We start from the raw sequence: 22270 nt of genomic DNA, 5'->3' as shown, positions 1-22270 counted from the left end.
TGAGGTGCTGCATCAGGGTGTCAGAAACTAAATAATTATCTGTTTGTTCTACTGCTACTGCTGCAGCTGCTTCCCCTTATCACACCCTATGTGGTTCCAGTTTAGCGCAAGCTCCATGTGACAAATTGGTGTGTGGGATGTGTGTGTTTGGAAACAGTAATTTAAAGTGTTTGGACACTCCTAGACTTGTTTGGGGAGCACCAGATGCATATATATTGTCATCTTTTAGCTGCCTGCCATTATACTTGGTTGCAGCAGAGGGAGTTTGTTCTGCTACTATGAAACCAAATCTATTTGGTGGCTCCTCTCCCTCCACTATTTCCAGTCAAAAGAGGTTGTTACAACAACTTTTTAACTTTAACAGCTGTTGCGTGTATGTGTGTCCCTCTATGGTCTCCTCAATTTTAAGCCTCAGAAAAAAACTTGTTGCCTTTGTCGTTCTTATTGGCTGTGTCAAAACGTAAGCAAACATACTTTTCTGCATACGTGTCAATAATATTTGTATCCTATTAGCTGTGATTGCATTAGAGCCACAGAGAAACTAAGAGGAATATATGTACCTACAGCCCATGTTGCATATTAACAGGGTGTGTGTTCTTGTTAAACTGGTTCATCGCCTAGCAGAATCTGCCCTAATGGAAGATGTATATTTTTTCCAAAGTCTTCATATTATATGTGACGCTGGAAGCTTAAATATATTAAAAGGAAAAACTATTTTGATGTTTCTAAAGACAACTTAAGTTTTTCATCTTTTCATCCCAGGGTCTGCATTAGCTCATTTCAAATGCTTCATGCCACTGGTGGAAGAGATGGAAGTGGGTGAAGCAATGGATGTCACTTTTACCTATATGCCAACCATGCAAATGTCAGTGGTTTCTTAACCTCCACCTTGCTCTCTGTAGACAGGTGAGAGGCATCACATTCTAGCCAGACAAAAACATCTAAAAGGTGCCAAAGAGGGCAAAACATTTGCCCCTGCCCTGTGGTTCCACTTCCCTGATATATGCTGGCACTATAAACACACACACAGCCTTTTAATTGAGATCATCAACAATTAAATAAATCACATTAGTTCAGTTTATTCAGCCATTCAGCTCCAAATTTTGAAGGCTTCTGTGTAACAGAGAGAGCAAGTGACAATCCGAGTAATAACATCACTATCTTGGAAAACTGCCCTAGATGAACTTGGTTTTCAGGTACTGCCTGTGCATTTGGTGATTATTCTTTCCTGCTTAATTTCTATCTAATATTCCATGTCTGATCTCAATGGATATATATAATTAAAGATATAATCTGAGTTTTTGTGTTTTCTTTGTGCAGTCTGCATTGGCTTTTCTCCATCAAGGACAGAATAAACACAAGAACAGGGGTAGGCAAACTAAGGCCGGGGGGCCGGATGCGGCCCAATCACTTTCTAAATCCGGCCCGCGGACGGTCCGGAAATCAGCGTGTTTTTACATGTGTAGAATGTGTCCTTTTATTTAAAATGCATCTCTGGGTTATTTGTGGGGCCTGCCTGGTGTTTTTACATGAGTGGAATGTGTCCTTTTATTTAAAATGCATCTCTGGGTTATTTGTGGGGCATAAGACTTTGTTCATTTCCCCCCCAGAATATAGTCCGGCCCCCCACAAGGTCTGAGGGACAGTGGACCAGCCCCCTGTTGAAAAGGTTTGCTGACTTCCACCCAGCAGACAGCTATGTCCAGCACCACCTAGTGGCTAAACTTTATGGCACTATCCATACAAGGGGCAAGTTTCCCCCACATGTGCAGGATTGAAAATATGCACATTTATAAACATGAATTTGCAACACTTCCCAGTCACAGCCTTTTGAGTTTGAGCAGAATGTTGAGCATTTTGGCAGGGAACGGGCTGGAGTGGGAGGGAATGCAGGAATTAGAAGCCTCTTGGGTGTTTCAAGAGTTGGTATGTAGTTATATAATCAGTGCTTGGATGAATTTAGTCCCTTATAGCTAGAATGCATAACATATTTAGCTATAGAAATGTTCGTCATAACGGGAACAAAGTGAATTTCCTTCCCACTCACACGGATGTTGAAAGCTTTGAAAATAAAGTGTCGAAGCTTTGAAAATAAAACAAACCATTTCTGACAGCCCTGCTTGAGGAACTGCTGCAAAAATAGGAATGCTTAACTGCTGTGCAGGACTGAACTCCCTGTGACCTTTATATATAATTTTTTTGCACAACAGTTTTGAACAGACCCAGGCAGACAAAAGGCAAAGATAAACACCAGTTTCCTAAGCAAAGGCTGAATGGCTGGGGAAGGTTTCAGAAAGTCAGCATCATAAAACCTCCTGTTTATGTTAAAGGGCAGGAAAGATTAGGCCACTAAGAAACCTCATCCTGAGTGATCATTTCTCAGCTGCTCTTTTATTCGTGTGAATAATGGATGGACTGTACCTCAGTGATGGTCGTGCTGTGCAATGAGGACCCAGATTCCACCATCAGGCGGGGTTTGAAATGGCTTCAGACCCCAGAAAGCCACTGCCTGGCAGTGCAGATATTAATAAGTTAGCTCAGGGGTTGGGTAATGTGGTGCTCTCTCGATGCTTTGGACTACAACTCCCATCAGCCCAATGCAACATGGCCAATAGTCAGGGATGATGGAAGATGTAGTCCAAAAATATCTGGAGGTTCTCAATGTTGGCTACGCCTGAGCTAGATGGTCCCTTGGTCTGCCTTGGTATATGGCAACTTCCCAAGTTTTTCCAGAACTTCCTGACATCTTCCTTTCCTCCTGCACCCAAGAAAGGTCTGGCTTCCAAGGATGGAAGAGTAGGGTTGGTTCATGTATGGAGAGGCAGTCCTTGGGGTATTGGGGCTCTCTGCATAGAATGAGCTGACTTGGCATGGCCCTTGCAGAAGACCAAAGAACATTGGGGTGTGGGGCTCAGCCAAGTCCAGCAAAGACTGAGCATGCTCCATGAACGTAGAATGCTTGACTGCCAAAAGTGGAAGGGAAAAGGCTTGGCTGAAACCCTGAGCAGGGGCAATCCATGTTGTAACGTGTCACTGCAGGTCGCACTTGTGAAATTCTGTACTTTACCTGGCTGCAATAGGTCATATCTTGCCACACGAGGGAGCACTGAGATGCACCAAGGTGACCCATAGTGGCTCTGCATAATTAGCAATACGAGAATTAGGCCTTACACAAGATTGGGGTGGAGAAAGCTGTTGTCCTCCAGGTTTGGTTCAGCTCCAGTTCCCATCAGTCCCAGCTAACATGGCTAAAGGTCAAGAATGATGGCAGCGTGAGTTCAGCAACACCTAGAACACAGATTCTCCACTGGATCATACGCTCCTCAGTGCTATGGGGACCTCTGTCTCATCTGAGCATTATAGAATGATATATATATATATATATATTCCCACAGGTCAGAGTTGATGTTGCCAGCCTTCATGAGACATTTGCAGACATCTTTGTAACACAGAGTTGGTCAGTCAATGCTCCTGGTGCCTGAAGTCAGCTCCCTGTAGAGCACCTTGGGGATTCTGCCATCTTCCATTCTGTGGATAGGACCAAGCTGGCAAAGACGTCATGAAGTAGTAGTAGTAGTAGTTTGGATTTGATACCCCGCTTTATCACTACCCTAAAGAGTCTCAAAGCAGCTAACAATCTCCTTTCCCTTCCTCCCCCACAACAAACACTCTGTGAGGTAAGTGGGGCTGAGAGACTTCAGAGAAGTGTGACTAGCCCAAGGTCACCCAGCAGCTGCATGTGGAGGAGCGGGGAAGCGAACCCGGTTCACCAGATTATGAGTCCACTGCTCTTAACCACTACACCACAGACAGGAATGCAAACATGCTGAGAAGTTAGGCTTGGGAGTAACCTCCAAGATCCCTTAAAGCACTCAGATTGCAAACAAAAGTTTTCATTAACCTTTATTTCTGTGAGCGAAGGGCAGCAGGAAAAAAATGAGATAAATCAAATATATACTGCAGGTAGGTGACAACAAGAAACCGTCAAATACAGAAACTGAGTATTTCTTACCAGCTGTTGCAAAATGTTGAATAAAGGCCCTCAAGTTTAATTGAATAAAGCAGTGGTTTTCAAACAGTGTGTCTCCCTTCCCTTCCCTCCTCGGATGCCCTCTTGCATCTCTGCCTCCCAAAGGCTTGCACAGCTGTTTGTTGCAGCAGCCCTGGCTACAAGCTCCCCAGGCAAATGGTGTCTCTAGGGCTGGCTAGGGGGTGCTTCTCAGGCCCCTGTGGGGCATTGTGAGGAGGCACCTCTCTTTGGGGGGAGGGCAGCTCAGAGAGCAGGGGCGGTAGCTGTGGCGGCTCAGAGGACTCCCAAGGAGAGGGGAGAGGAGGCTGAAGGAACAATCCACAAGGGAGGGTGTTTGGAAAAGGGTGAGAGGCTGCCAGTTCTGCAGGCAAGGGGGGACATAATTGGGCTTCTAAGGCTCAGAGAGCATTTCTCCCCAGGGCAGATGCAGAAAGAATGTAGTTGGTCAAGGGAGCCGTGGACTCAAAAATATTGAAAACCTCTGGAATAAATCTGGCAACTGTTTGGTAGAAAAAAGAATGTTCATTACAATTACTCAGAACAATTTGCATCCTTGTCACATCAGGGGGGAAAATGGGGGGTTGGAGCATCATCTAATTGTTTCATCTTTTTAAAAATAGATGGAAACCCAATTCCCAATCTTCTTGTTCAATGAACAGACTCCATCATTTTAACAGTAAGCACTCTTGCATATTAAATATTAAACTTTTTTTGAGGGAAAGAGGGGTGGGGAAGAGGATTACAAAAATCTCCCAGAAGCCTGGTGACAAACAGATACCAGCTTCACACTGATTCTAAAATCTAGGAATTGCAATATGGGGATTGGGAACGGGAGATGTACTTCCTGGTTGCCAAGATTCTTCAGGAAGAAGCAATGTCCGTTGAACTGGTTTAAAACTGCTAAATAGAGCAAAGGGTTTTCTAAGTAACTCAAAGGAACTCCCACTTGCAATACTGAGATATGCTTCCTGGAGGGATATTTGTCAATCATGAATATCCATCCCTTAGCAGTGGTTGTTAGGAACATCCTATGGGTACATGGAGACTGGATGCATTCACAACAATCACCATTACACAATGCTTCTAAATATAGTGCCAGCTGCTTCCCTTGGGAAGTGTTTGTTAAAAAAATTCACAGACTCGCACATGGTAAGTATAGCATTGCTCGACAGCCTTTAGCTATTAACCAGCCCCGTGATGCTTTCTTCTGCTTCTTATATCTTAGAACATTGCAGTAGTTTCAATAATCTTCCATCGAAGATGTGGTGAAAAACTAGTATGTTCTTTTCTGAGATGAAACAGATGCATTAATTGCCCCCCATCAACTTCAGGGAACTTTCGATATGTAATCAGAGACCATCAAAACAGTGGGCACATTAACAGCAAGCAAACAAACAAACAAGTGCATTGGCTAATTACTCTCTGTGTTTGTTTGTTTTTAAAAAAGAGAGATTTCAAAACAACTTAGGTATGAACTCCACTGCAATCTGTACAGTCAAAAAGGTAAAGGGACCCCTGACCATTAGGTCCAGTCGTGGCCGACTCTGGGGTTGGGGCGCTCATCTCGCTTTACTGGCCGAGGGAGCCAGCATACAGCTTCCAGGTCATATGGCCAGCATGACTAAGCCGCTTCTGGTGAACCAGAGTAGCACACAGAAACGCTGTATACCTTCCGCGTGGAGCGGTACCTATTTATCTACTTGCACTTTGACGTGCTTTCGAACTGCTAGGTTGGCAGGAGCAGGGACTGAGCAACGGCAGCTCACCCTGTCGCGGGGATTCGAACCGCTGACCTTCTGATCGGCAAGTCCTAGGCTCTGTGGTTTAACCCACAGCGCCGCCCGCATCCCATAATCTGTACAGTTACATCCATGCAAAAAGGGAGGGAAGTAGAAAAAGCCTTATGTGCACCTGATGTCGGAGTCATGAGGGCAAGAGAAAGTCTGCTGGCTACAATCAGGAGCTTGGGAGGAAGTTTTGTGTCTGAACTAGGAAGAGGAGATGTCCCGCCCCCCAACAACAACAAATGAAAGGAGTTTAAGCTTCCCTTCTCTCTGTGAACAGTGCATAATTTTTCTCAGCAGCAAGCAAGGCTGGAGACAGAGAACAGCTCTTTTTAGAGAGTTGAAATTACATTGGTTTGCACGCCATGCTGAGCCATAGTTTGTTACAAACAACGGCTTAATCGTCAACGTGCACAACATGGCTGGACATGTCATGCAAACCCAGATTGTGCTCTGATTGTTCCAAACACAACACGAGTGAAAAGCTAGAAATAAACCCAGAATAAATACTGGCTTTCCCCCCTTCTGTTTCATGGCTCGTGGTTTTAGGAATGGGCCACAGTTCAGTGGCACAGCATCTTGCTTTGCACACAGAAAGTCCCAGGTCCAATCAGCAATAATCGCGCCTCGGATTAACCTCATTGGCTACGATACTGTCGCTGTGCAAAACTAGAAGGTCCCAGGTCCAATGACTGGCATCTGCAGGAAGAGCTGGGAATGTCCCCTGCCGAAACTCTGGAGAGCCAGTCATTGTAAGACAATGCTGAGCTTAAGGCACCACAGGTCTGAAACAGCATCCTATGAAACACAGTCCTTATTTGCGCAACACAATCCATACTATGGCTTATTTATGGTAGCTGCTGGGGTCTGCGATGAAGCCATGGTTTAAAACAAACTGTGGCTTAGCGTGACAATGCAAACTAGTTCATTGGAAGAGGAATTACGGCTCATGGACAAGCCTGCACTCCCCTCTTTTGCATCTGGTAAATGTTACGCTATGAAATAAAAAAAAGAACAGAGGCAAGAGCAGGAAAAGAAATATATATTGTGTACGCCACGCAAAGCTTCTCTCAAAACAGTGATTCGTCCTTTAAAAAAACATCCCCAGAATGTATTCAAGTTTAAATAATCCCTAGTGGAAGCTTTCTTACGAATCTGCCTTTCTTCTCAACGACATTTAACAGACACAAGCCTGAATTCAAGCAATGAACTAGTCAAGGAACTGTATATATCAGGCAGGCCGGCAACATGTATTCCACTGTCCCATGGCCAATTCATATGACACACAGTACTGAACCTGGTAAGATTTCACCACACACGGAACCAGCGGAGCAATTATTCTAGTGTACCCTGCCAAACGCGCCTTTGCTTTTGTGGTGCAAGGTTGTGCTGAAAATTAACTGGAATTATATACCTCCAACCCAGTGGGTACTAGCACACAGATGATGCATCATTATAAAAACACACACAAGGTAAACGAAAGAAAGCAAACAATTCTCCTGCCCGAATGAAAAAACCCTTTCACGCACCCTTGTATATGCTAAAAGTAGAAAAATATTTTCCTCAAAAATTCAAGGCACATGCAACGTCAGGTCATTAACAAAAATATTTTTCTCCCTGCCCAAACAACCTCATTCCACAAACTGAAGAAGAGCAACGTGAAAAAGGTTGCTTGTGGATTCACCTGCCATCTTGAAAACAGAAGCTTGGTTTATTTGCTGAACAGAAGGACAGCGTAACTTTAAGAGTGGTAGACAGAAGCATGTTCACAGCATTGTGTTCTGTTGTGGAGCCCACATCCCCTGATTTTCAGCGTGTAATGGCTAAGAAGTCGCAACTTTTAACTAAGCTCATGTCTTCAGTCCCCAAGTAGGGACCAGTTGTGTAGACGGTCCTCAGAACTCTTCAGTGAAGGCACTTTGAAATTTCCAGCATCCTTGCGGAATCTGGGTCCACCATAATTTTACAGAAAGGTACACCCCCCCCCCAAAAAAGCAATTAAGCACCCAGTGTAGGCTCTGGACAGTTTAAAGCTTGTTTTCCGTAGGGGGAAGAGATTGCTTCTAAAAGCAGGAACAAGAGTGGGGTTTCATCTTTGTCTTCTGAGCGAAGGCTTTAAATTATGGCATCGTGTTCGTCACTGGAAAAAAGAAGACAACATTAAGTATTAAATTTACACTGATGAAGCATCACTCAATATATTGTGTGTAGCGGACCTTCTTAGTATACGGCTTACTTGTGGTGTTCTGGCTTTTCGGTTTTCATTGTTTTTATTTTGTAAATATATATATATATATATATATATATATATATATATATTTCAATTTTTCAAACGAACATCCAATACAAATATCCCATCTGGCTTCCCTCCCCAAACTATCATGGTTCCTTCGGTTATAATTTTCTTACTGTATCTCCTCAATAGTCCAATTTTCTTTTTTTTTTTTATAAAATTTTTATTGGTTTTACAACGTTTTAAAAAGACAAACAAACAATGAAAATGACAAACAAACACGCATAGTTTCGTACATATTTTCTTATAAACCTCTTTTCTTGGACTTCCCCATACCCCCCCTCTCTGCATCCCAATGTCCATACTTCAACTAGCAACTCCCAATTATTGCTTTCAAATCTCTGTCAGCTTAGTCCTTTTCTATCTTCTAACCATATATCCCTGTACCCCCTTGTTTCTAAAAACCACGACATTTTTAACATTCATTAAGTTTATAATAGTCCTTCAGATAACTTTTAAATTTTCTCCAGTCTTCTTCCACCGTCTCTTTTCGTTGGTCACGGATTCTGCCTGTCATCTCGGCCAATGTCATATAGTCCATCACTTTCATCTGCCATTCTTCCAGAGTGGGTAAATCTTGTGTCTTCCAATACTTTGCGATGAGTATTCTTGCCGCTGTTGTAGCATACATAAAAAAAGTTCTATCCTTCTTTGTCACCAATTGGCCGACAATGCCCAGAAGAAAGGCCTCTGGCTTTTTGGGAAAGGTACATTTAAGTACCTTTTTCATTTCATTATAGATCATTTCCCAGAAGGCCTTAATCTTCGGGCAAGTCCACCAAAGGTGATAAAAGGTACCTTCAGTCTCTTTACACTTCCAACATTTATTATCAGGCAAATGGTAGATTTTTGCCAGCTTGACTGGGGTCATGTACCACCTGTATACCATTTTCATAATGTTTTCCTTTAAGGCATTACATGCCGTAAATTTAATACCGGTGTTCCATAACCATTCCCAGTCAGCTGACATGATGTTATGTCCAACATCCTGAGCCCACTTAATCATAGCAGATTTTACTGTTTCATCCTGTGTGTTCCATTTCAACAGCAAGTTATACATCCTAGATAAAATCTTAGTATTGGGTTCTAACAGTTCAGTTTCTAATTTTGATTTTTCCACCTGGAAACCAATTTTCCTGTCCTGTTTAAAAAATTCCATTATTTGACGATATTGAAACCAGTTTCCAACTTTATGCTTCAATTTCTCCTGACTTTGTAGTCTGAACTTGTCTCCATCCTGTTCTAAGATTTCCCAATACTTCGGCCATCCGGCCTCCGTATTGAGTCTCTTCACTGCTTTGGCCTCCACTGGTGACACCCATCTAGGGGTTTTATTTTCCAATAGATCTTTATATCTTATCCAGACATTAATCAATGCTTTCCTAACAATGTGATTTTTAAAAGCGCTGTTTACTTTATCATACCAAAGATATGCATGCCAACCAAAAGCATTGTTAAAACCTTCCAGATCCAAGATATCAGTGTTCTCGAGGAGCATCCATTCTTTCAGCCAGCAGAAAGCTGCTGCCTCGTAGTACAATTTTAAGTCCGGCAGGGCAAAACCCCCTCTTTCTTTGGCATCTGTTAATATTTTGAATTTAATTCTGGGCTTTTTGCCCTGCCAGACAAATTTCGAAATATCTTTCTGCCACCTCTTGAAACATTCCATCTTGTCGAGAATCTGCAAGGTCTGAAACAGAAAAAGCATTCTAGGCAATACATTCATTTTAATCACAGCGATTCGGCCTAGCATTGACAGTTTCAAATTTGACCATATTTCTAGATCTTTTTTAATTTCTGACCAACATTTTTCATAATTATCCTTGTACAAATTCAGATTTTTAGATGTTAAATAAACCCCTAGGTATTTCACCTTCTTTACCACAGTCAAACCTGTTTCCTCTTGAAATTTCTCCTTTTCCATATCTGTTAAGTTTTTCCCTAAAACTTTAGTTTTTTGCTTGTTCAACTTAAATCCAGCTACCTGGCCAAACTGTTGTATTATTTCTAAAACCTTTTTTGTACTAGTGTTTGGCTCTTGCAAAGTCAATACCAGGTCATCTGCGAACGCTCTTAACTTGTAATGTTTAGCTCCGACCTGCACACCTTTAACCTGCTGGTCATTTCTTATCATGTTCAGCAACACCTCCAGAACTGAAATAAAAAGTAATGGGGAAATCGGGCACCCCTGTCGTGTTCCTTTTTCTATCTTAAGTTCCTCCGTCATAACATTATTTACAATCAGTTTAGCTTTTTGTTCAGAATATATTGCAGCCATACCATTCTCAAAACCCTGGCCTACCCCCATCCCATGAAGATTCTTTCTCATAAAACTCCAAGAAATGTTGTCAAAGGCCTTCTCCGCGTCCACAAAAATCAGTACTGCTTTAGTGTTTATATTCACCTCTAGCTTTTCCAGAATGTCTATTACATTCCTTACATTGTCTGCCAGGTGTCTTTTGGGGAGAAAACCTGCTTGGTCCTTATGAATCTTCTCCATCAATACTCTTTTAAATCTTTTTGCCAAAATGTCTGCAAAAATTTTGTAATCCACATTGAGGAGTGATATTGGGCGGTAGTTCTTAAGTTGGGTCTTTTCAGTCTCTGACTTTGGTATGAGTGAAATATATGCCTCTTGCCACGATTCAGGGGCCCTTTTTCCCTCAAGGATCTCGTTGCACACTTCTCTTAATGGTTGAGTTAGCCATTCCTTCAACGATTTGTAGTATCTGGAAGTCAGTCCATCTGGTCCCGGAGATTTGCCCAATTGCATGTTCTGAATAGCAGCCTCTATCTCTTGTTCTGAGATTCTCTGGTTCAAGTCCATCTTACTTTGATGAGAGATGTTTTGTAATCCATATTTTCCCAGGAATTTGTCTATATCTTCTTCATTTTGGGGGCCTTGAGTGTAAAGCTTTTTGAAATAACTTACGAAGCAGTTTCTAATTTCATTAGGTTTAGATATATTCTTTCCATCCACCTCCAGGCTTGTAACTGTATTTAGTTTCTGCCTTTTCTTCAATTGCCATGCCAAGAGTTTACCACATTTATTTGCTGATTCAAAAGTCTTTTGCTTCATTTGCTTTATCTTCCATTCAATCTCTTGGTTCATCAATTCCATATATTGTGTTTGATATAACTTGATCTCTCTTAAGATGTCCTGAGATTTTGGTTTTGTTCTTAATTTTCTCTCTCCTTCCTTTATCATTTCCAATAGCTTCTCTTTTTTCTCGTTTTGTTTTTTCCTCTTTATTGAATTTTGTTGAATCAAGAATCCTCTCATGACCGCTTTACTTGCATCCCAGATCACTCTTTTCTCCACGTCGGTCCTCATATTTATTTCGAAATAATCTTTTAAAGTCTTTTGGGCCTTCATAAGAATCTCCTTGTCCCGAAAGAGGGTGTCATTCATTCTCCATCTGAATTGACCAGTTGTTGTAAGTTTCATCTCCATCTTCACGGCGTTATGGTCGGAGCAAGTTTTTGGGCAGATTTCCACTTTCTTAATCTTTGGAGCCATTCCACTAGTAACCCAAATTTGATCAATTCTGGTCCAGGTCGTCATTGCTTGGGAGAAGAAGGTTCCCTCTCTCTCCAGAGGGTTCCCTGTTCTCCATATGTCTATCAAGTCCATATTTTCTGTCATTTCAAAAAAAGTCTTAGGGAGTCTCCCTTCTTTACTAACTGTTAGTCTTTGTGCCTTGTCCATGTTGGTGGAGACCACACCATTCATGTCTCCCATGATTATCATATTGTAATCCAAATAGTCAGAAAGAGTTTCATGAAGTCTCTTAAAGAAGTCCGATTTGCCTTCATTTGGCGCATAAATTCCAACCACTAAAAATTTTTCTCCTTGAATTTGTATTTCCACTGCCAGATATCTCCCTTGTTCATCCTTAAATATCATTTTTGGAGCCCATTTTTCCTTAACATATATTACAACTCCTCTCTTCTTGACTTTGTCTGATGAGATAAATTCTTGTCCTAGCCTTTTATTTATAAGTAGTCTCCTGTGGGCTCTGGTTATGTGAGTTTCTTGTAGACATATCAAATCCAATTGTTCTCTATTCAGTATGTGAAATACTTGTCTTCTCCTCAAAGGCACATTGAGTCCATTACAATTCCAACTAAGGAATTGCAGAGCCATCTTGTTATTTTTCTAAGGCTCCTCCAACAGCTCCAAGTTGTTGCTCTTCTTCTGATGGTGGTGGTTTTTGTCCAGTCGAGAGATTCAGGATCTCCAGTGCTCTCCTCTGTTCTCCAAGTACGTCCACAATCCCCTTCTGTAGCTCCTCCTGATATCTTGCCAAAAATTTTTCTTTATCTTGAATTGTCTTTATTTTTACCTTCTTTAACTTGTAGTCAAATGACAGTCCTTGTGGGAACTCCCACCTGAAACGGATGGAATTTTTCTTTAGCAGAAGAGCTAAGTCCTTGTAGAAGTTTCTTAAATCCAAAATATGTTTTGGGATGTCTTTGAAGAACTGTGCAGTTGAATTTCCAATTTGCAGGGCCTTTTCAAAGTGTAGTCTTAATATTTTGTCTCTTTCCTCCTTGGATCTGAATGTAATCAAACAGTCTCTCGGGGTCTTTCTGTCTTGCTTTTTTCCCAATCTAAAAGCAGTCGTAATTTTGAATTCGTCTTCCTCAAGGTCCCAGCAGTCCACAAACTCCCGTGTCAGATATTCCACAAGGTTGTCTCTTTCGTTCTCCGGGATCAGTCTTAATTTTAAGTTTCTCTCTTTCCTCTGTAAGTCCCACAAGGCCAAAGTTGAGTCATGCTCTAATTTCTCCTGTGTCTCTCCCGCCGTAGCCTTGGCATCTTCCGCAATTTGACGCGTAGTGGCATTTTCCTCCACCAGTTTATTTATAGATTCTGTATTCTGGTTTAATCTTACTGAAATTTCTGCTAATTTTAGTGTGTTCTCTGAGGTCTGTTTTGTTAAAGACTCCAAAGTTTGGTTGATCTTAAGCAGCGCATCTGTCACAGCTTCCATAGAGGCGGCTGTCCCTTTATCTTGTCCTGCTGTTCCTGCTGCTCCAGTTGTTGGGCCTGAAATTGATCCTCTTTTCTTTGCCTGTTGTTGCTGCAGCTGTTGTTGTTGCTGATGGTGCTTGGTCTTAGCTCTTGTGACTATCTCTTCTTGTGGGCCACTCATGTCAAGGTCACTTCCCACGGGAATTTTCTCCCTTGGAAAGTTCCACTGTCAAGCTGTGGCAAACTTTACTTTATCCTCTAGAGGGAGCAAATCAAAATGGCCATAGAACAATGTTCCAAGTACCAAAAAACAGGGGAGATTGTCCAGAATACAAAACAAGAGCTTAACACAGTCCAAATCAATGTTGCTAGAAAGCTTGTAACTTTAAGCTGCCACAGTTATCCAGTTTGTATTATTTCTTCTTATACTACAGAGTAGCCAGACACTGTGGGAACTTTGTATCAAAATATCACTTTACAGGGAAAAGTCAGTTCAGTGTGCTAAAAAAAAAAAAAAAGGCAGACCGTTTCATGCTTTCAGATGGGTGAGACGGCAGAGATTTTTAACTTCCAATAGATCATGCAATTATTAGTCCAATTCACCTCCCCTCTGCCCTGCTAGCTGGAGGGGAGATCAAAGGTCCAAATGTCCGGTTTAGCTGATTAAAGAGCTGGTTTAAACGGATGCAAGTTTAGAGCTCCGTTGCTTTCACTTTCATGCAGTCGGGGGGAGGCAGACTTCCTTTGTTTAGATCTCCCCCGTTTTTAGTTCAAATTTTAAAGTTTAGAGGGTCCCAGTTATTTTTCAAGTCTTACTCACGGGAATTCAGTCCGAATTTTCTTTTCAGGAAGGAATCGGCGCTCTCCGCTAATGGCGACGCGGCTTCACTTCGCAGGCTGGGTAGCGACTCTCAGCACCGCGCTCGCTCCCGGTGTCGCTTTCACGGTACCGGGGGGCGCAAAGGTGCCCACCGAGTCTCCTTGTTCTCAGGCTTCAGCGCCTGGGATTTTAGGGGTCCCCCGCTTGCCGTAGCAGGTAAGACCCGAACTTGCGAAGCAGTCCTTCCCCGGAGCTCGGGGCTAGGACCGCCATTAAGCGCTGGCACCGACCGGAAGTCCTGCTCAATAGTCCAATTTTCATTTATTCTCTCACTATTTCTTAGTCAATCGTTTTAACTAAGCGTTTTAAGATGATCCTATTTGTACACAATAATTTTCCAAACAGTTTACACAATCCCCCCGTTCTTTATTAAAAGTTGTTTCTTCCTGGTTTCCGATTCTTCCAGCAAGTTTCTGACATTTCAGAATAGTCCATTAGTTTAATCTGCTACTCTTCCTTGGTTGGAATGTTTTCCATTGTTTTTAACTGGTTTTAACTGTTTAGGGAAGCTTTTAATGTTTAATAGGTTATTGTATTTTGGAAGCCGCCCAGAGTGGCTGGGGAAACCCAGCCAGATGGGCAGTGTATAAATAAATTATTATTATTATTATTATTATTATTATTATTATTATTATTATTATTATTATTATTATTTCAGTGTTAGTTGCTTACACTGTGACTAAAAATGTCATAAATAGTAATAGACTCAAGCTACCTAGGGTATCTGTGACATCTAAGCAGTGAAGTTTTTTTATGACAGTCTTTCTCAATGCAGTGCTTGCCAGATGTTTCAGCCTAGAACACCCATCAGCCTCAGCGGATGTAGTTGTAGTCCAAAACATCTGGAGGGAACCCCCTTGGGGAAGGCCACCTTATGGGTTTGAGCCACAGTCCATGGGGAGTGACCACTGTTCAGCAGTGTGCACTGTACAGTAGGACCCAAGCCTTATTCTCTAGCATTTTCACTGAAAAAGATCCAGTAGCAGCGAATCCCAGAGGTTTACCATTAGATGGACTAATTATGTGATCTGGTATAAGGCAGCTGCTAATGTTTCTCAGGCCAAGACAGCTAGAGATAATGCTGCACTGTGAGGTGGAAAAGCAGGAAGTCACTGACTGATCAACAATGCTCAAGCCTGTAGGAAGGGAAGGGACTACCAACAGAGATCGAACCCAATTCATGGGTTCCCTCTCTTACAAAATTGGGTGGGGAAGGGGAGAGCAGCAGAATAGGCCCCCTGCGTCACAGTACTGTGTGCAGCCTTGTTGGTGGTGCCCCCACCAAGGTCTCCCTGGTTGGTGCCAACCCATGACAGAGCCCTTTTAGTGGTAGCTCCCTGCTTGTGGAATGTGCTCCCTAGCAAGGTGAGTCTGTCTTCATCATTATTAACCTTCAGGAGGAATTTGAATTTCAGTTTACCCAGGCATTTGGCAGCAGAAAAATACCGTCCCTGCAAGTGGATGGAAGAATGTTTATAACTTCCTTTAGAACAGCAGTTCTCAACCTGTGGGTCCTCAGATGTTGTTGGACTACAACTTTCATCATCCCTGAGCTCTGGCCTTGCTAGCTAGGGGTGATGGGAGTTGTAGTTCAATAACATCTGGGGACCCACAGGTTGAGAAAGGCTGCTTTAGAATGTTTTTGCTTTGTTTTCTTTTTCAATAGTTTGTCTATTTGATGCCCTGGGCTCCTTAGAGAGGAAGGGCGCGATATAAATTCAATCAATCAATCAATCAATCAATCAATCAATCAAGCCATGCGTGAGTCTTCCCTCTGTCCACATACCCTCCCCAATCCATCATAACTGGCATTTTCCTACTTAATATGGGGGCAGAAGTAGCGGACACATGAGGGATTTTCAAGCATTACTTTTAAAAAATGGGAGGGGGGGTATGACGGAGCCAGCTACGTTAACAAAGAAAACATGTCAAGGATATATACATGTGCAAGCATGTCGGAAAGATCTTGCACACAGGCGTACAAATGTGCATGAATGAACTAGCAAAACACAGCTTGATAACTACAGCACATCAAAGCTAAGTGCAAGGAAACCTCTGGATGGTTGAGATTAGATGGACCCCCCCACCACTGAAGCCAGCCTTGGGCTGAGCATTCCATGCATAAATGGGAGTCTGGAACTGCAAATAAACAAATGCAAAGATAAAACAGGCTGAGCTCGCTGAGAAGCCATGGCAATGTCCGGCATGCCAATTCCTCTTCCTTTGTCCTAAAGATAGTTGACTTTGGAGCAAAGGTCTAATCCTCCCCGCCAGAAGAATGAGGAGGAGGTGCGCCCGGGACATGGCTTTGCACATTTTGAAGCAAGTGGAATAACGCACCTAGGCATCTAAAGGTGTGGGCAATTGTTGGCCCTCCAGATGTTGCTGAACTTCCCATCATCCCTGGCAGTATACCTGAAGGAGCGTCTCCACCCCCATCATTCTGCCCGGACGCTGAGGTCCAGCGCCGAGGGCCTTCTGGTGGTTCCCTCATTGCAAGAAGCAAAGCTACAGGGAACCAGGCAGAGGGCCTTCTCGGTAGTGGCGCCTGCCCTGTGGAACACCCTCCCATCAGATGTCAAAGAAATAAACAGCTACCTAACATTTAGAAGACATCTGAAGGCAGCCCTGTTCAGGGAAGTTTTTAATGTGTGACATTTTGATGTATTTTCCATCTTTGTTGGAAGCTGCCCAGAGTGGCTGGGGAAACCCAGCCGGATGGGCGGGGTACAAATAATAAATTATTATTATGCTTGCTAAGGCTGATGGGAGCTGTAGTTCAGAAACACCTGGGCATAAGATGAACTTGTTGGTCCCTCTAGTATGTCACAGATCAGGCTTCCTCAAACTCAGCCCTGTTTTTTGGCCTACAACTCCCATGATCCCTAGCTAGCAGGACCTGTGGTCATGGATGATGGGAATTGTAGTCTCAAAACATCTGGAAGGCTGAGTTTGAGGAAGCCTGTCATAGATGACCCTTGGGTCCCTTCCAATTCTTATAATTCTATGGCATCCTGTTCTCAGTGGCCAACCACATGTATGGGGGCAAACTTGCCAGCAGGACATGAGTGCAGAAGTACTCTTTTGTGTGGTTTCCAGCAAACTGGTATTCAGAAGTATGCAGCCTCTGACCAGAGAGGCTGAGTATAGCCACCATGTCTATATTATTATTATTATTATTATTATTATTATTATTATTATTATTATTAGGTTACCCCGGCCATTCTGGGCAGCTTCCAACAATATATGAAAAACGTCATGAAACATCAACCCTTAAAAACTTCCCTGAACAGGTCTTCTAAAAGTCAAATAGTTGCCTATCTCATTGACATCTGATGGCAGAGTTTCTACAAGGTGGGTGCCACCACCAAGAAGGCCCTCGGAGCTGGACCTCAGTGTCTGGGCTGAACGATGGGGGTGAAGATGCTCCATCAGGCATACTGGGCCGAGGCCGTTTAGGGCTTTAAAGGTCAGCACTAACACTTTGAATGGTGCTTGGAAACGTACTGGGAGCCAGTGTAGATCCTTTAGGACCTGTGTTATATGGTCCCGGAGGCTGCTCCCAGTCTGGCCTCCAAGAACTTATGCAAGAAATCTGGAGGGCTGAAAGTTCCCCACATTCAATCTAAAGAGCTCACCAACACACTGCTAAACGTTCAGAGTCCAACAGCACTGCTGAGGAGTTTAGCTTTGCTCAAGGGCTAACGCAAGAAGCAATTCTGAAGCAAGACGGGGCTACGTGCACATTCGTAAGGTGGGGTTTTTTTACGAACAGCAGGGAGGGACGGAAGTTTATCGCTGATAAGCAGCAGAAGCTAAGAGGGCAGCAAGGTGGCTGAGGGAGTTCAAAAGAGGGGAGGTCACAGAGAGCCTGGCCTCTCCCAATGCCGAGAAAAATCAAAGGAAGCCATCAAACGAAATGAAACGAAGCAAGCAAGCAAACAAACAAAAAAAAGGGCTTTCATGGTTAGACAGGAGAACAAAGCAACGTGGCGTTCATGCGAGTCTTGCCTAGAACAGGGACAAAAACTGCAGCATGGATGAAAACACAGGCAAGCATTTGGGTCACTAGAGTACTTGTTCTTGCGCTGCAATAAATGTGTGAAGATTGTGAGCCCAGTCTAAGGGGGACACCAGGAGGGTGAATCTGCAATCAAAGGCAGTATAATGCCATTTTGGGGGCCCGGGAGTTCTGCAAAAATGTTGCAGGAGGATACTAGCACAGCACTGCCAGGGCACACACAATGGGCTGCGTTCAACTAACTACAAACCACGGACCTTAATGAACCTTAAGTCCTGCCCATTAACTCCAGTGGGTCTACTCTGAGTGTGAGCAGCACCGAATACCACACCTTATACTTTGGATGCTCACTGGAGCCACGCAGGCTGTGAATGCAGAGTGTCGCCTTGCACTGTGCCAGACAATTTAGATCCATTTAGATCTGTTCGTGGGCAATGACTCCCCAAGGTTTCATACATGGAGGTGGCCAGGATCAAACCTGAGACCTCTTAAGTTTGTTTGTTTTGTTGGAACTTATTAGTCACAAAAAAGTGATCTCAAAGGCGACTCACAATGTAATACAAAAATTAAAACCAACATAATCTAGGTCAGCAACGAAACACTCCACTGACCGCTACATACATGGTTCGGTACTGGACGCCCCGTTTTGCGTGGTACGTCCTGCATCCGATGTAGCCAACCGCGAGAAGTCCCAGCGTCAAGACGATGCCGCCGATGAAGCTGCCTGCGCTGAACCCCGAGGATGAGACTTGAGCCGCTGCGCCTTTGGGAGTGACTGAAAGAAGACAAGACAACCAGCCGACATACTTATTATACGAGGTGCATTCCCCAAAGTTTTATGCCCCAGAATGCTGAGCGATAGTCATGGCACCAGGGCACCATTTCACACCGTCATGGCTTCCCCCAAAGGACTCTGGGAAGTGTAGTTTGTGAAGCATGCTGGGAGTTATTAGAGAGACCCCTTACAGAGCAACAAGACATAATTCCCTGTGAAGAGAGACTGTTTGTTGAACTATTCTAGGAATCTCAACCAAAATACCCTCCTTTTAAGAGATAGTCCTGCCCTTTGGAGCAACGGAGAACAAGTCTTGGTCCTCTTCGGTGTGATGGAGTATTTGGAGGGTGCTATCATGTCCCCCACTCCACCATGGTCCTCATCTTCTCCAATCTAAACATGCTGCTCCTTCAACCCCCCTCATAAAGGAAAGGTAAAGGGACCCCTGACCATTAGGTCCAGTCGTGGCCAACTCTGGGGTTGCGGCGCTCATCTTGCTTTATTGGCTGAGGGAGCCGGCACACAGCTTCCGGGTCATGTGGCCAACATGACTAAGCCGCTTCCGGCGTACCAGAGCAGCGCACGGAAACGCCGTTTACCTTCCCACCGGAGCGGTACCTATTTATCTACTTGCACTTTGATGTGCTTTCGAACTGCTAGGTTGGCAGGAGCAGGGACCGAGCAACGGGATCTCACCCCGTCGTGGGGATTCGAACTGCCGATCTTCTGATCGGCAAGCCCTAGGCTCTGTGGTTTAGACCACAGCGCCACCTGCGTTCCTTCAACCCCCCTCATAAGACCACTTTTATATAGCATCTTCACTGCCTTCCTATAAGCCTGTTCAGATTTACCTGCATCATTCTTAAAAGTGTGGCATCCAGAACCAATTACAGTACCCATGACAATGTCTGACCAGTGCAGAATGAAATCTATCAGTTCACATGACTTCTTTTACTGCAGTCAAATCACACCACTGACTGGCTACAGTCCCAAGAGCTTTATGACATGTCTTCACCCCTGCTTTTAACCTCGTCTTTATCATTTTTCCACCTCCCTTTTTCTGAGGGGCTTAAAAAAGATGAGGTCCTCAGAAGACTGCCCGAATGAACCTTTGTACCTTATTTCTCACAACCAACTCTCAACTTGGCCCTGCGTACCTGAAAGAGCGTCTCCACCCCCATCATTCAACCTGGACACTGAGGTCCAGCTCCGAGGGCCTTCTGGCGGTTCCCTCACGGTGAGAAGTGAAGTTACAGGGAAGCAGGCAGAAGGCCTTCTCGGTAGTGGCACCCGCCCTGTGGAACACCATCCCATCAGATGTCAAGGAAATAAACAACTATCTGACTTTTAGAAGACATCTGAAGGCAGCCCTGTTTAGGGAAGTTTTTAATGTTTGATGTTTTATCGTGTTTTTATATATGCTGGAAGCCACTCAAAGCGGCTGGGGTAACCCAGTCAGGTGGGCGGAGTACACATAATAAAAATACTATTATGATGGAACAATTCCATGAAGGATAAGTCTATCGATCTTTTCCTTTCCTACTGGACCGTAGCTGCAGATCAACACGTACCTGTCGCAGAAGCAGAAGGCAAAGTAGCCTTGGAAGTCACTGTGGTCACCTTAGGAGACACAGGTTTCACTGTGGTGGGCTTTGCGCTTGTTTTATTTTCAGGGTGGGCACTGGTGCTTACGTTGGTGCCAACTGTGGTGGCAGGAGCAGTAGGGGTCGTTGCGTTTGTCACATTGTGGGCAGGAGTGGTAGCATTTGGTTGAAGAACACCTGCGGGCATGGCAAAACAGTAGGTTTTTTTCTTTTTTCTAAGTTTATTATTATTATTATTATTATTATTAAATTTTAGTAATACAGAAAAAAATGCACCCTATAGGTGCAAAGACATACAAAAATAAGGCTACTATTTACATATAAAAAATCCTTCCCACCCCCTTATCTTCCCACCACCACACCCTTTGACCCCCCTCCACAACATCTCGACTTCCTTATCTTACACATTCAATACCATCATTGCATTTTTTAAATTTTAAATTTTGATCTCATTATGACATTCCTAATTAATAATTTCTACTTTACTCCTTTAATCTAAGCATATCAACATAGTCTTTCTTGAACAGTGTTTGTCCATGCATTCTTCGAAACACTGCCATTCTAGTCTGAGTTTTTGGTTTGTCTGTCTTATGTATGGCATTAGCTTTGCCATTTCTATAAATTGACTTAATTTGTATAGCCAGTCTTCTTTTGTGGGTATTACTTCGCTCTTCCATTTACTGGCATATAGTATCCTGTAGCATGTAAGAAAATTCATTTCTTTTTCTGCAGCATGTCTTTTCCCAATAAGCCTAATAAATATGCCTCTGGTTTCTTTTGTAAGTACAGTGGTACCTCAGGTTACAGATGCTTCAGGTTACAGACTCCGTTAACCCAGAAATAGTACCTCGGGTTAAGAACTTTGCTTCAGGATGAGAACAGAAATCGTGCTCCGGCGGTGCAGCGGCAAGCCCCATTAGCTAAAGTGGTGCTTCAGGTTAAGAACAGTTTCAGGTTAAGAACGGACCTCCAGAACGAATTAAGTTCTTAACCCGAGGTACCACTGTATGTTTTTAACATTTTTTTTTAGTTCTTCATGAATCATACCCCAGTAGGTCTTGGTTTTTTCGCAGTTCCACCAGATATGGAACAATGTTCCTCCCATTTTTCCAGCATAAATTAGACAAATTTATGGCTAAACAGTAGTTTTATGACTACCCAGTAGCCAATGTTTAAAAGAGACTACATGGGACTCGATTTAAGCAATAATTCATCATTTTTTTAATTCTGCAGGAATTTATTATTCTTTCTTCAATTTGCCTACCACCCTACAGGGGGGTCAACTTGAATAAAATACTGGGGGGAGCAGAGCTGCATAACTGGTCACATGACGCGATGCACGCACGCCATTTGAATACAGAACAATTGTGCTGGCTGGAGCTGATGGGATCCAATAGACTGAGCCGGCATAATAATGTTGTGTATTTAGAGACTGCACTCCACATTTTCACGATGATCTTCCCCAATCTCACCCCCCATGGGGTGTTTTGCATATCAAACTGTTGCTTACCACTTAGCAAGGACTCAATGAAGATAAAGTATCAGATGTCAACCAGAACTTGTGAAACGGCATTCCGTTCCCTTGTTTTAACCTTGGGGAGCCAAGCTGAGCCTTTGGGAAGGAGACCCACAAACACCTCCCCCATCCCTTTCCGCTGCAGCAACGGGAAGAAGATGGGTTGCATCAATGCTCCGAGAGCAGGGAATCAAATTCACATCAAGTATGCATTCCTTAGTGATGTGTTTTGAAAAGCAGGTAGAGAATAGCGCAGCAGCTTGAACAAAGGTATGCGCTGCCTGTTACACTAAAAAGCAGCCTTGGTCAATGTTGATTGATTCCTGGTAATGATCCACATTTTGGCAGGATACCGAGAAAATTCAGTGGATTCTCAGGAATTTCCAAGC

General features: G+C 43.4%; 1 protein-coding gene across 1 annotated transcript in view; it reads right to left on the bottom strand.

Moving 5' to 3' along the window:
• Window positions 1–3886: 3886 nt before the first annotated feature.
• TMEM123 (transmembrane protein 123) overlaps window positions 3887–22270 on the bottom strand; it is a gene marked incomplete at its 5' end in the record, with an annotated part of 34299 nt that continues 15915 nt past the window's right edge. The window contains 3 exons of the mRNA XM_083499980.1: window positions 3887–7954; window positions 18608–18761; window positions 20333–20542. Of these exons, the coding sequence (XP_083356106.1) occupies window positions 7930–7954; window positions 18608–18761; window positions 20333–20542 (389 nt within the window). The 3' untranslated portion in view covers window positions 3887–7929. The remainder of the gene's footprint in view (window positions 7955–18607; window positions 18762–20332; window positions 20543–22270) is intronic.

This window comes from Podarcis liolepis, assembly GCF_965112155.1.
Source record: "Podarcis liolepis genome assembly, chromosome: 4".
NCBI lineage: Eukaryota > Metazoa > Chordata > Lepidosauria > Squamata > Lacertidae > Podarcis > Podarcis liolepis.
This window is presented reverse-complemented; position numbering and strand designations above follow the sequence as displayed.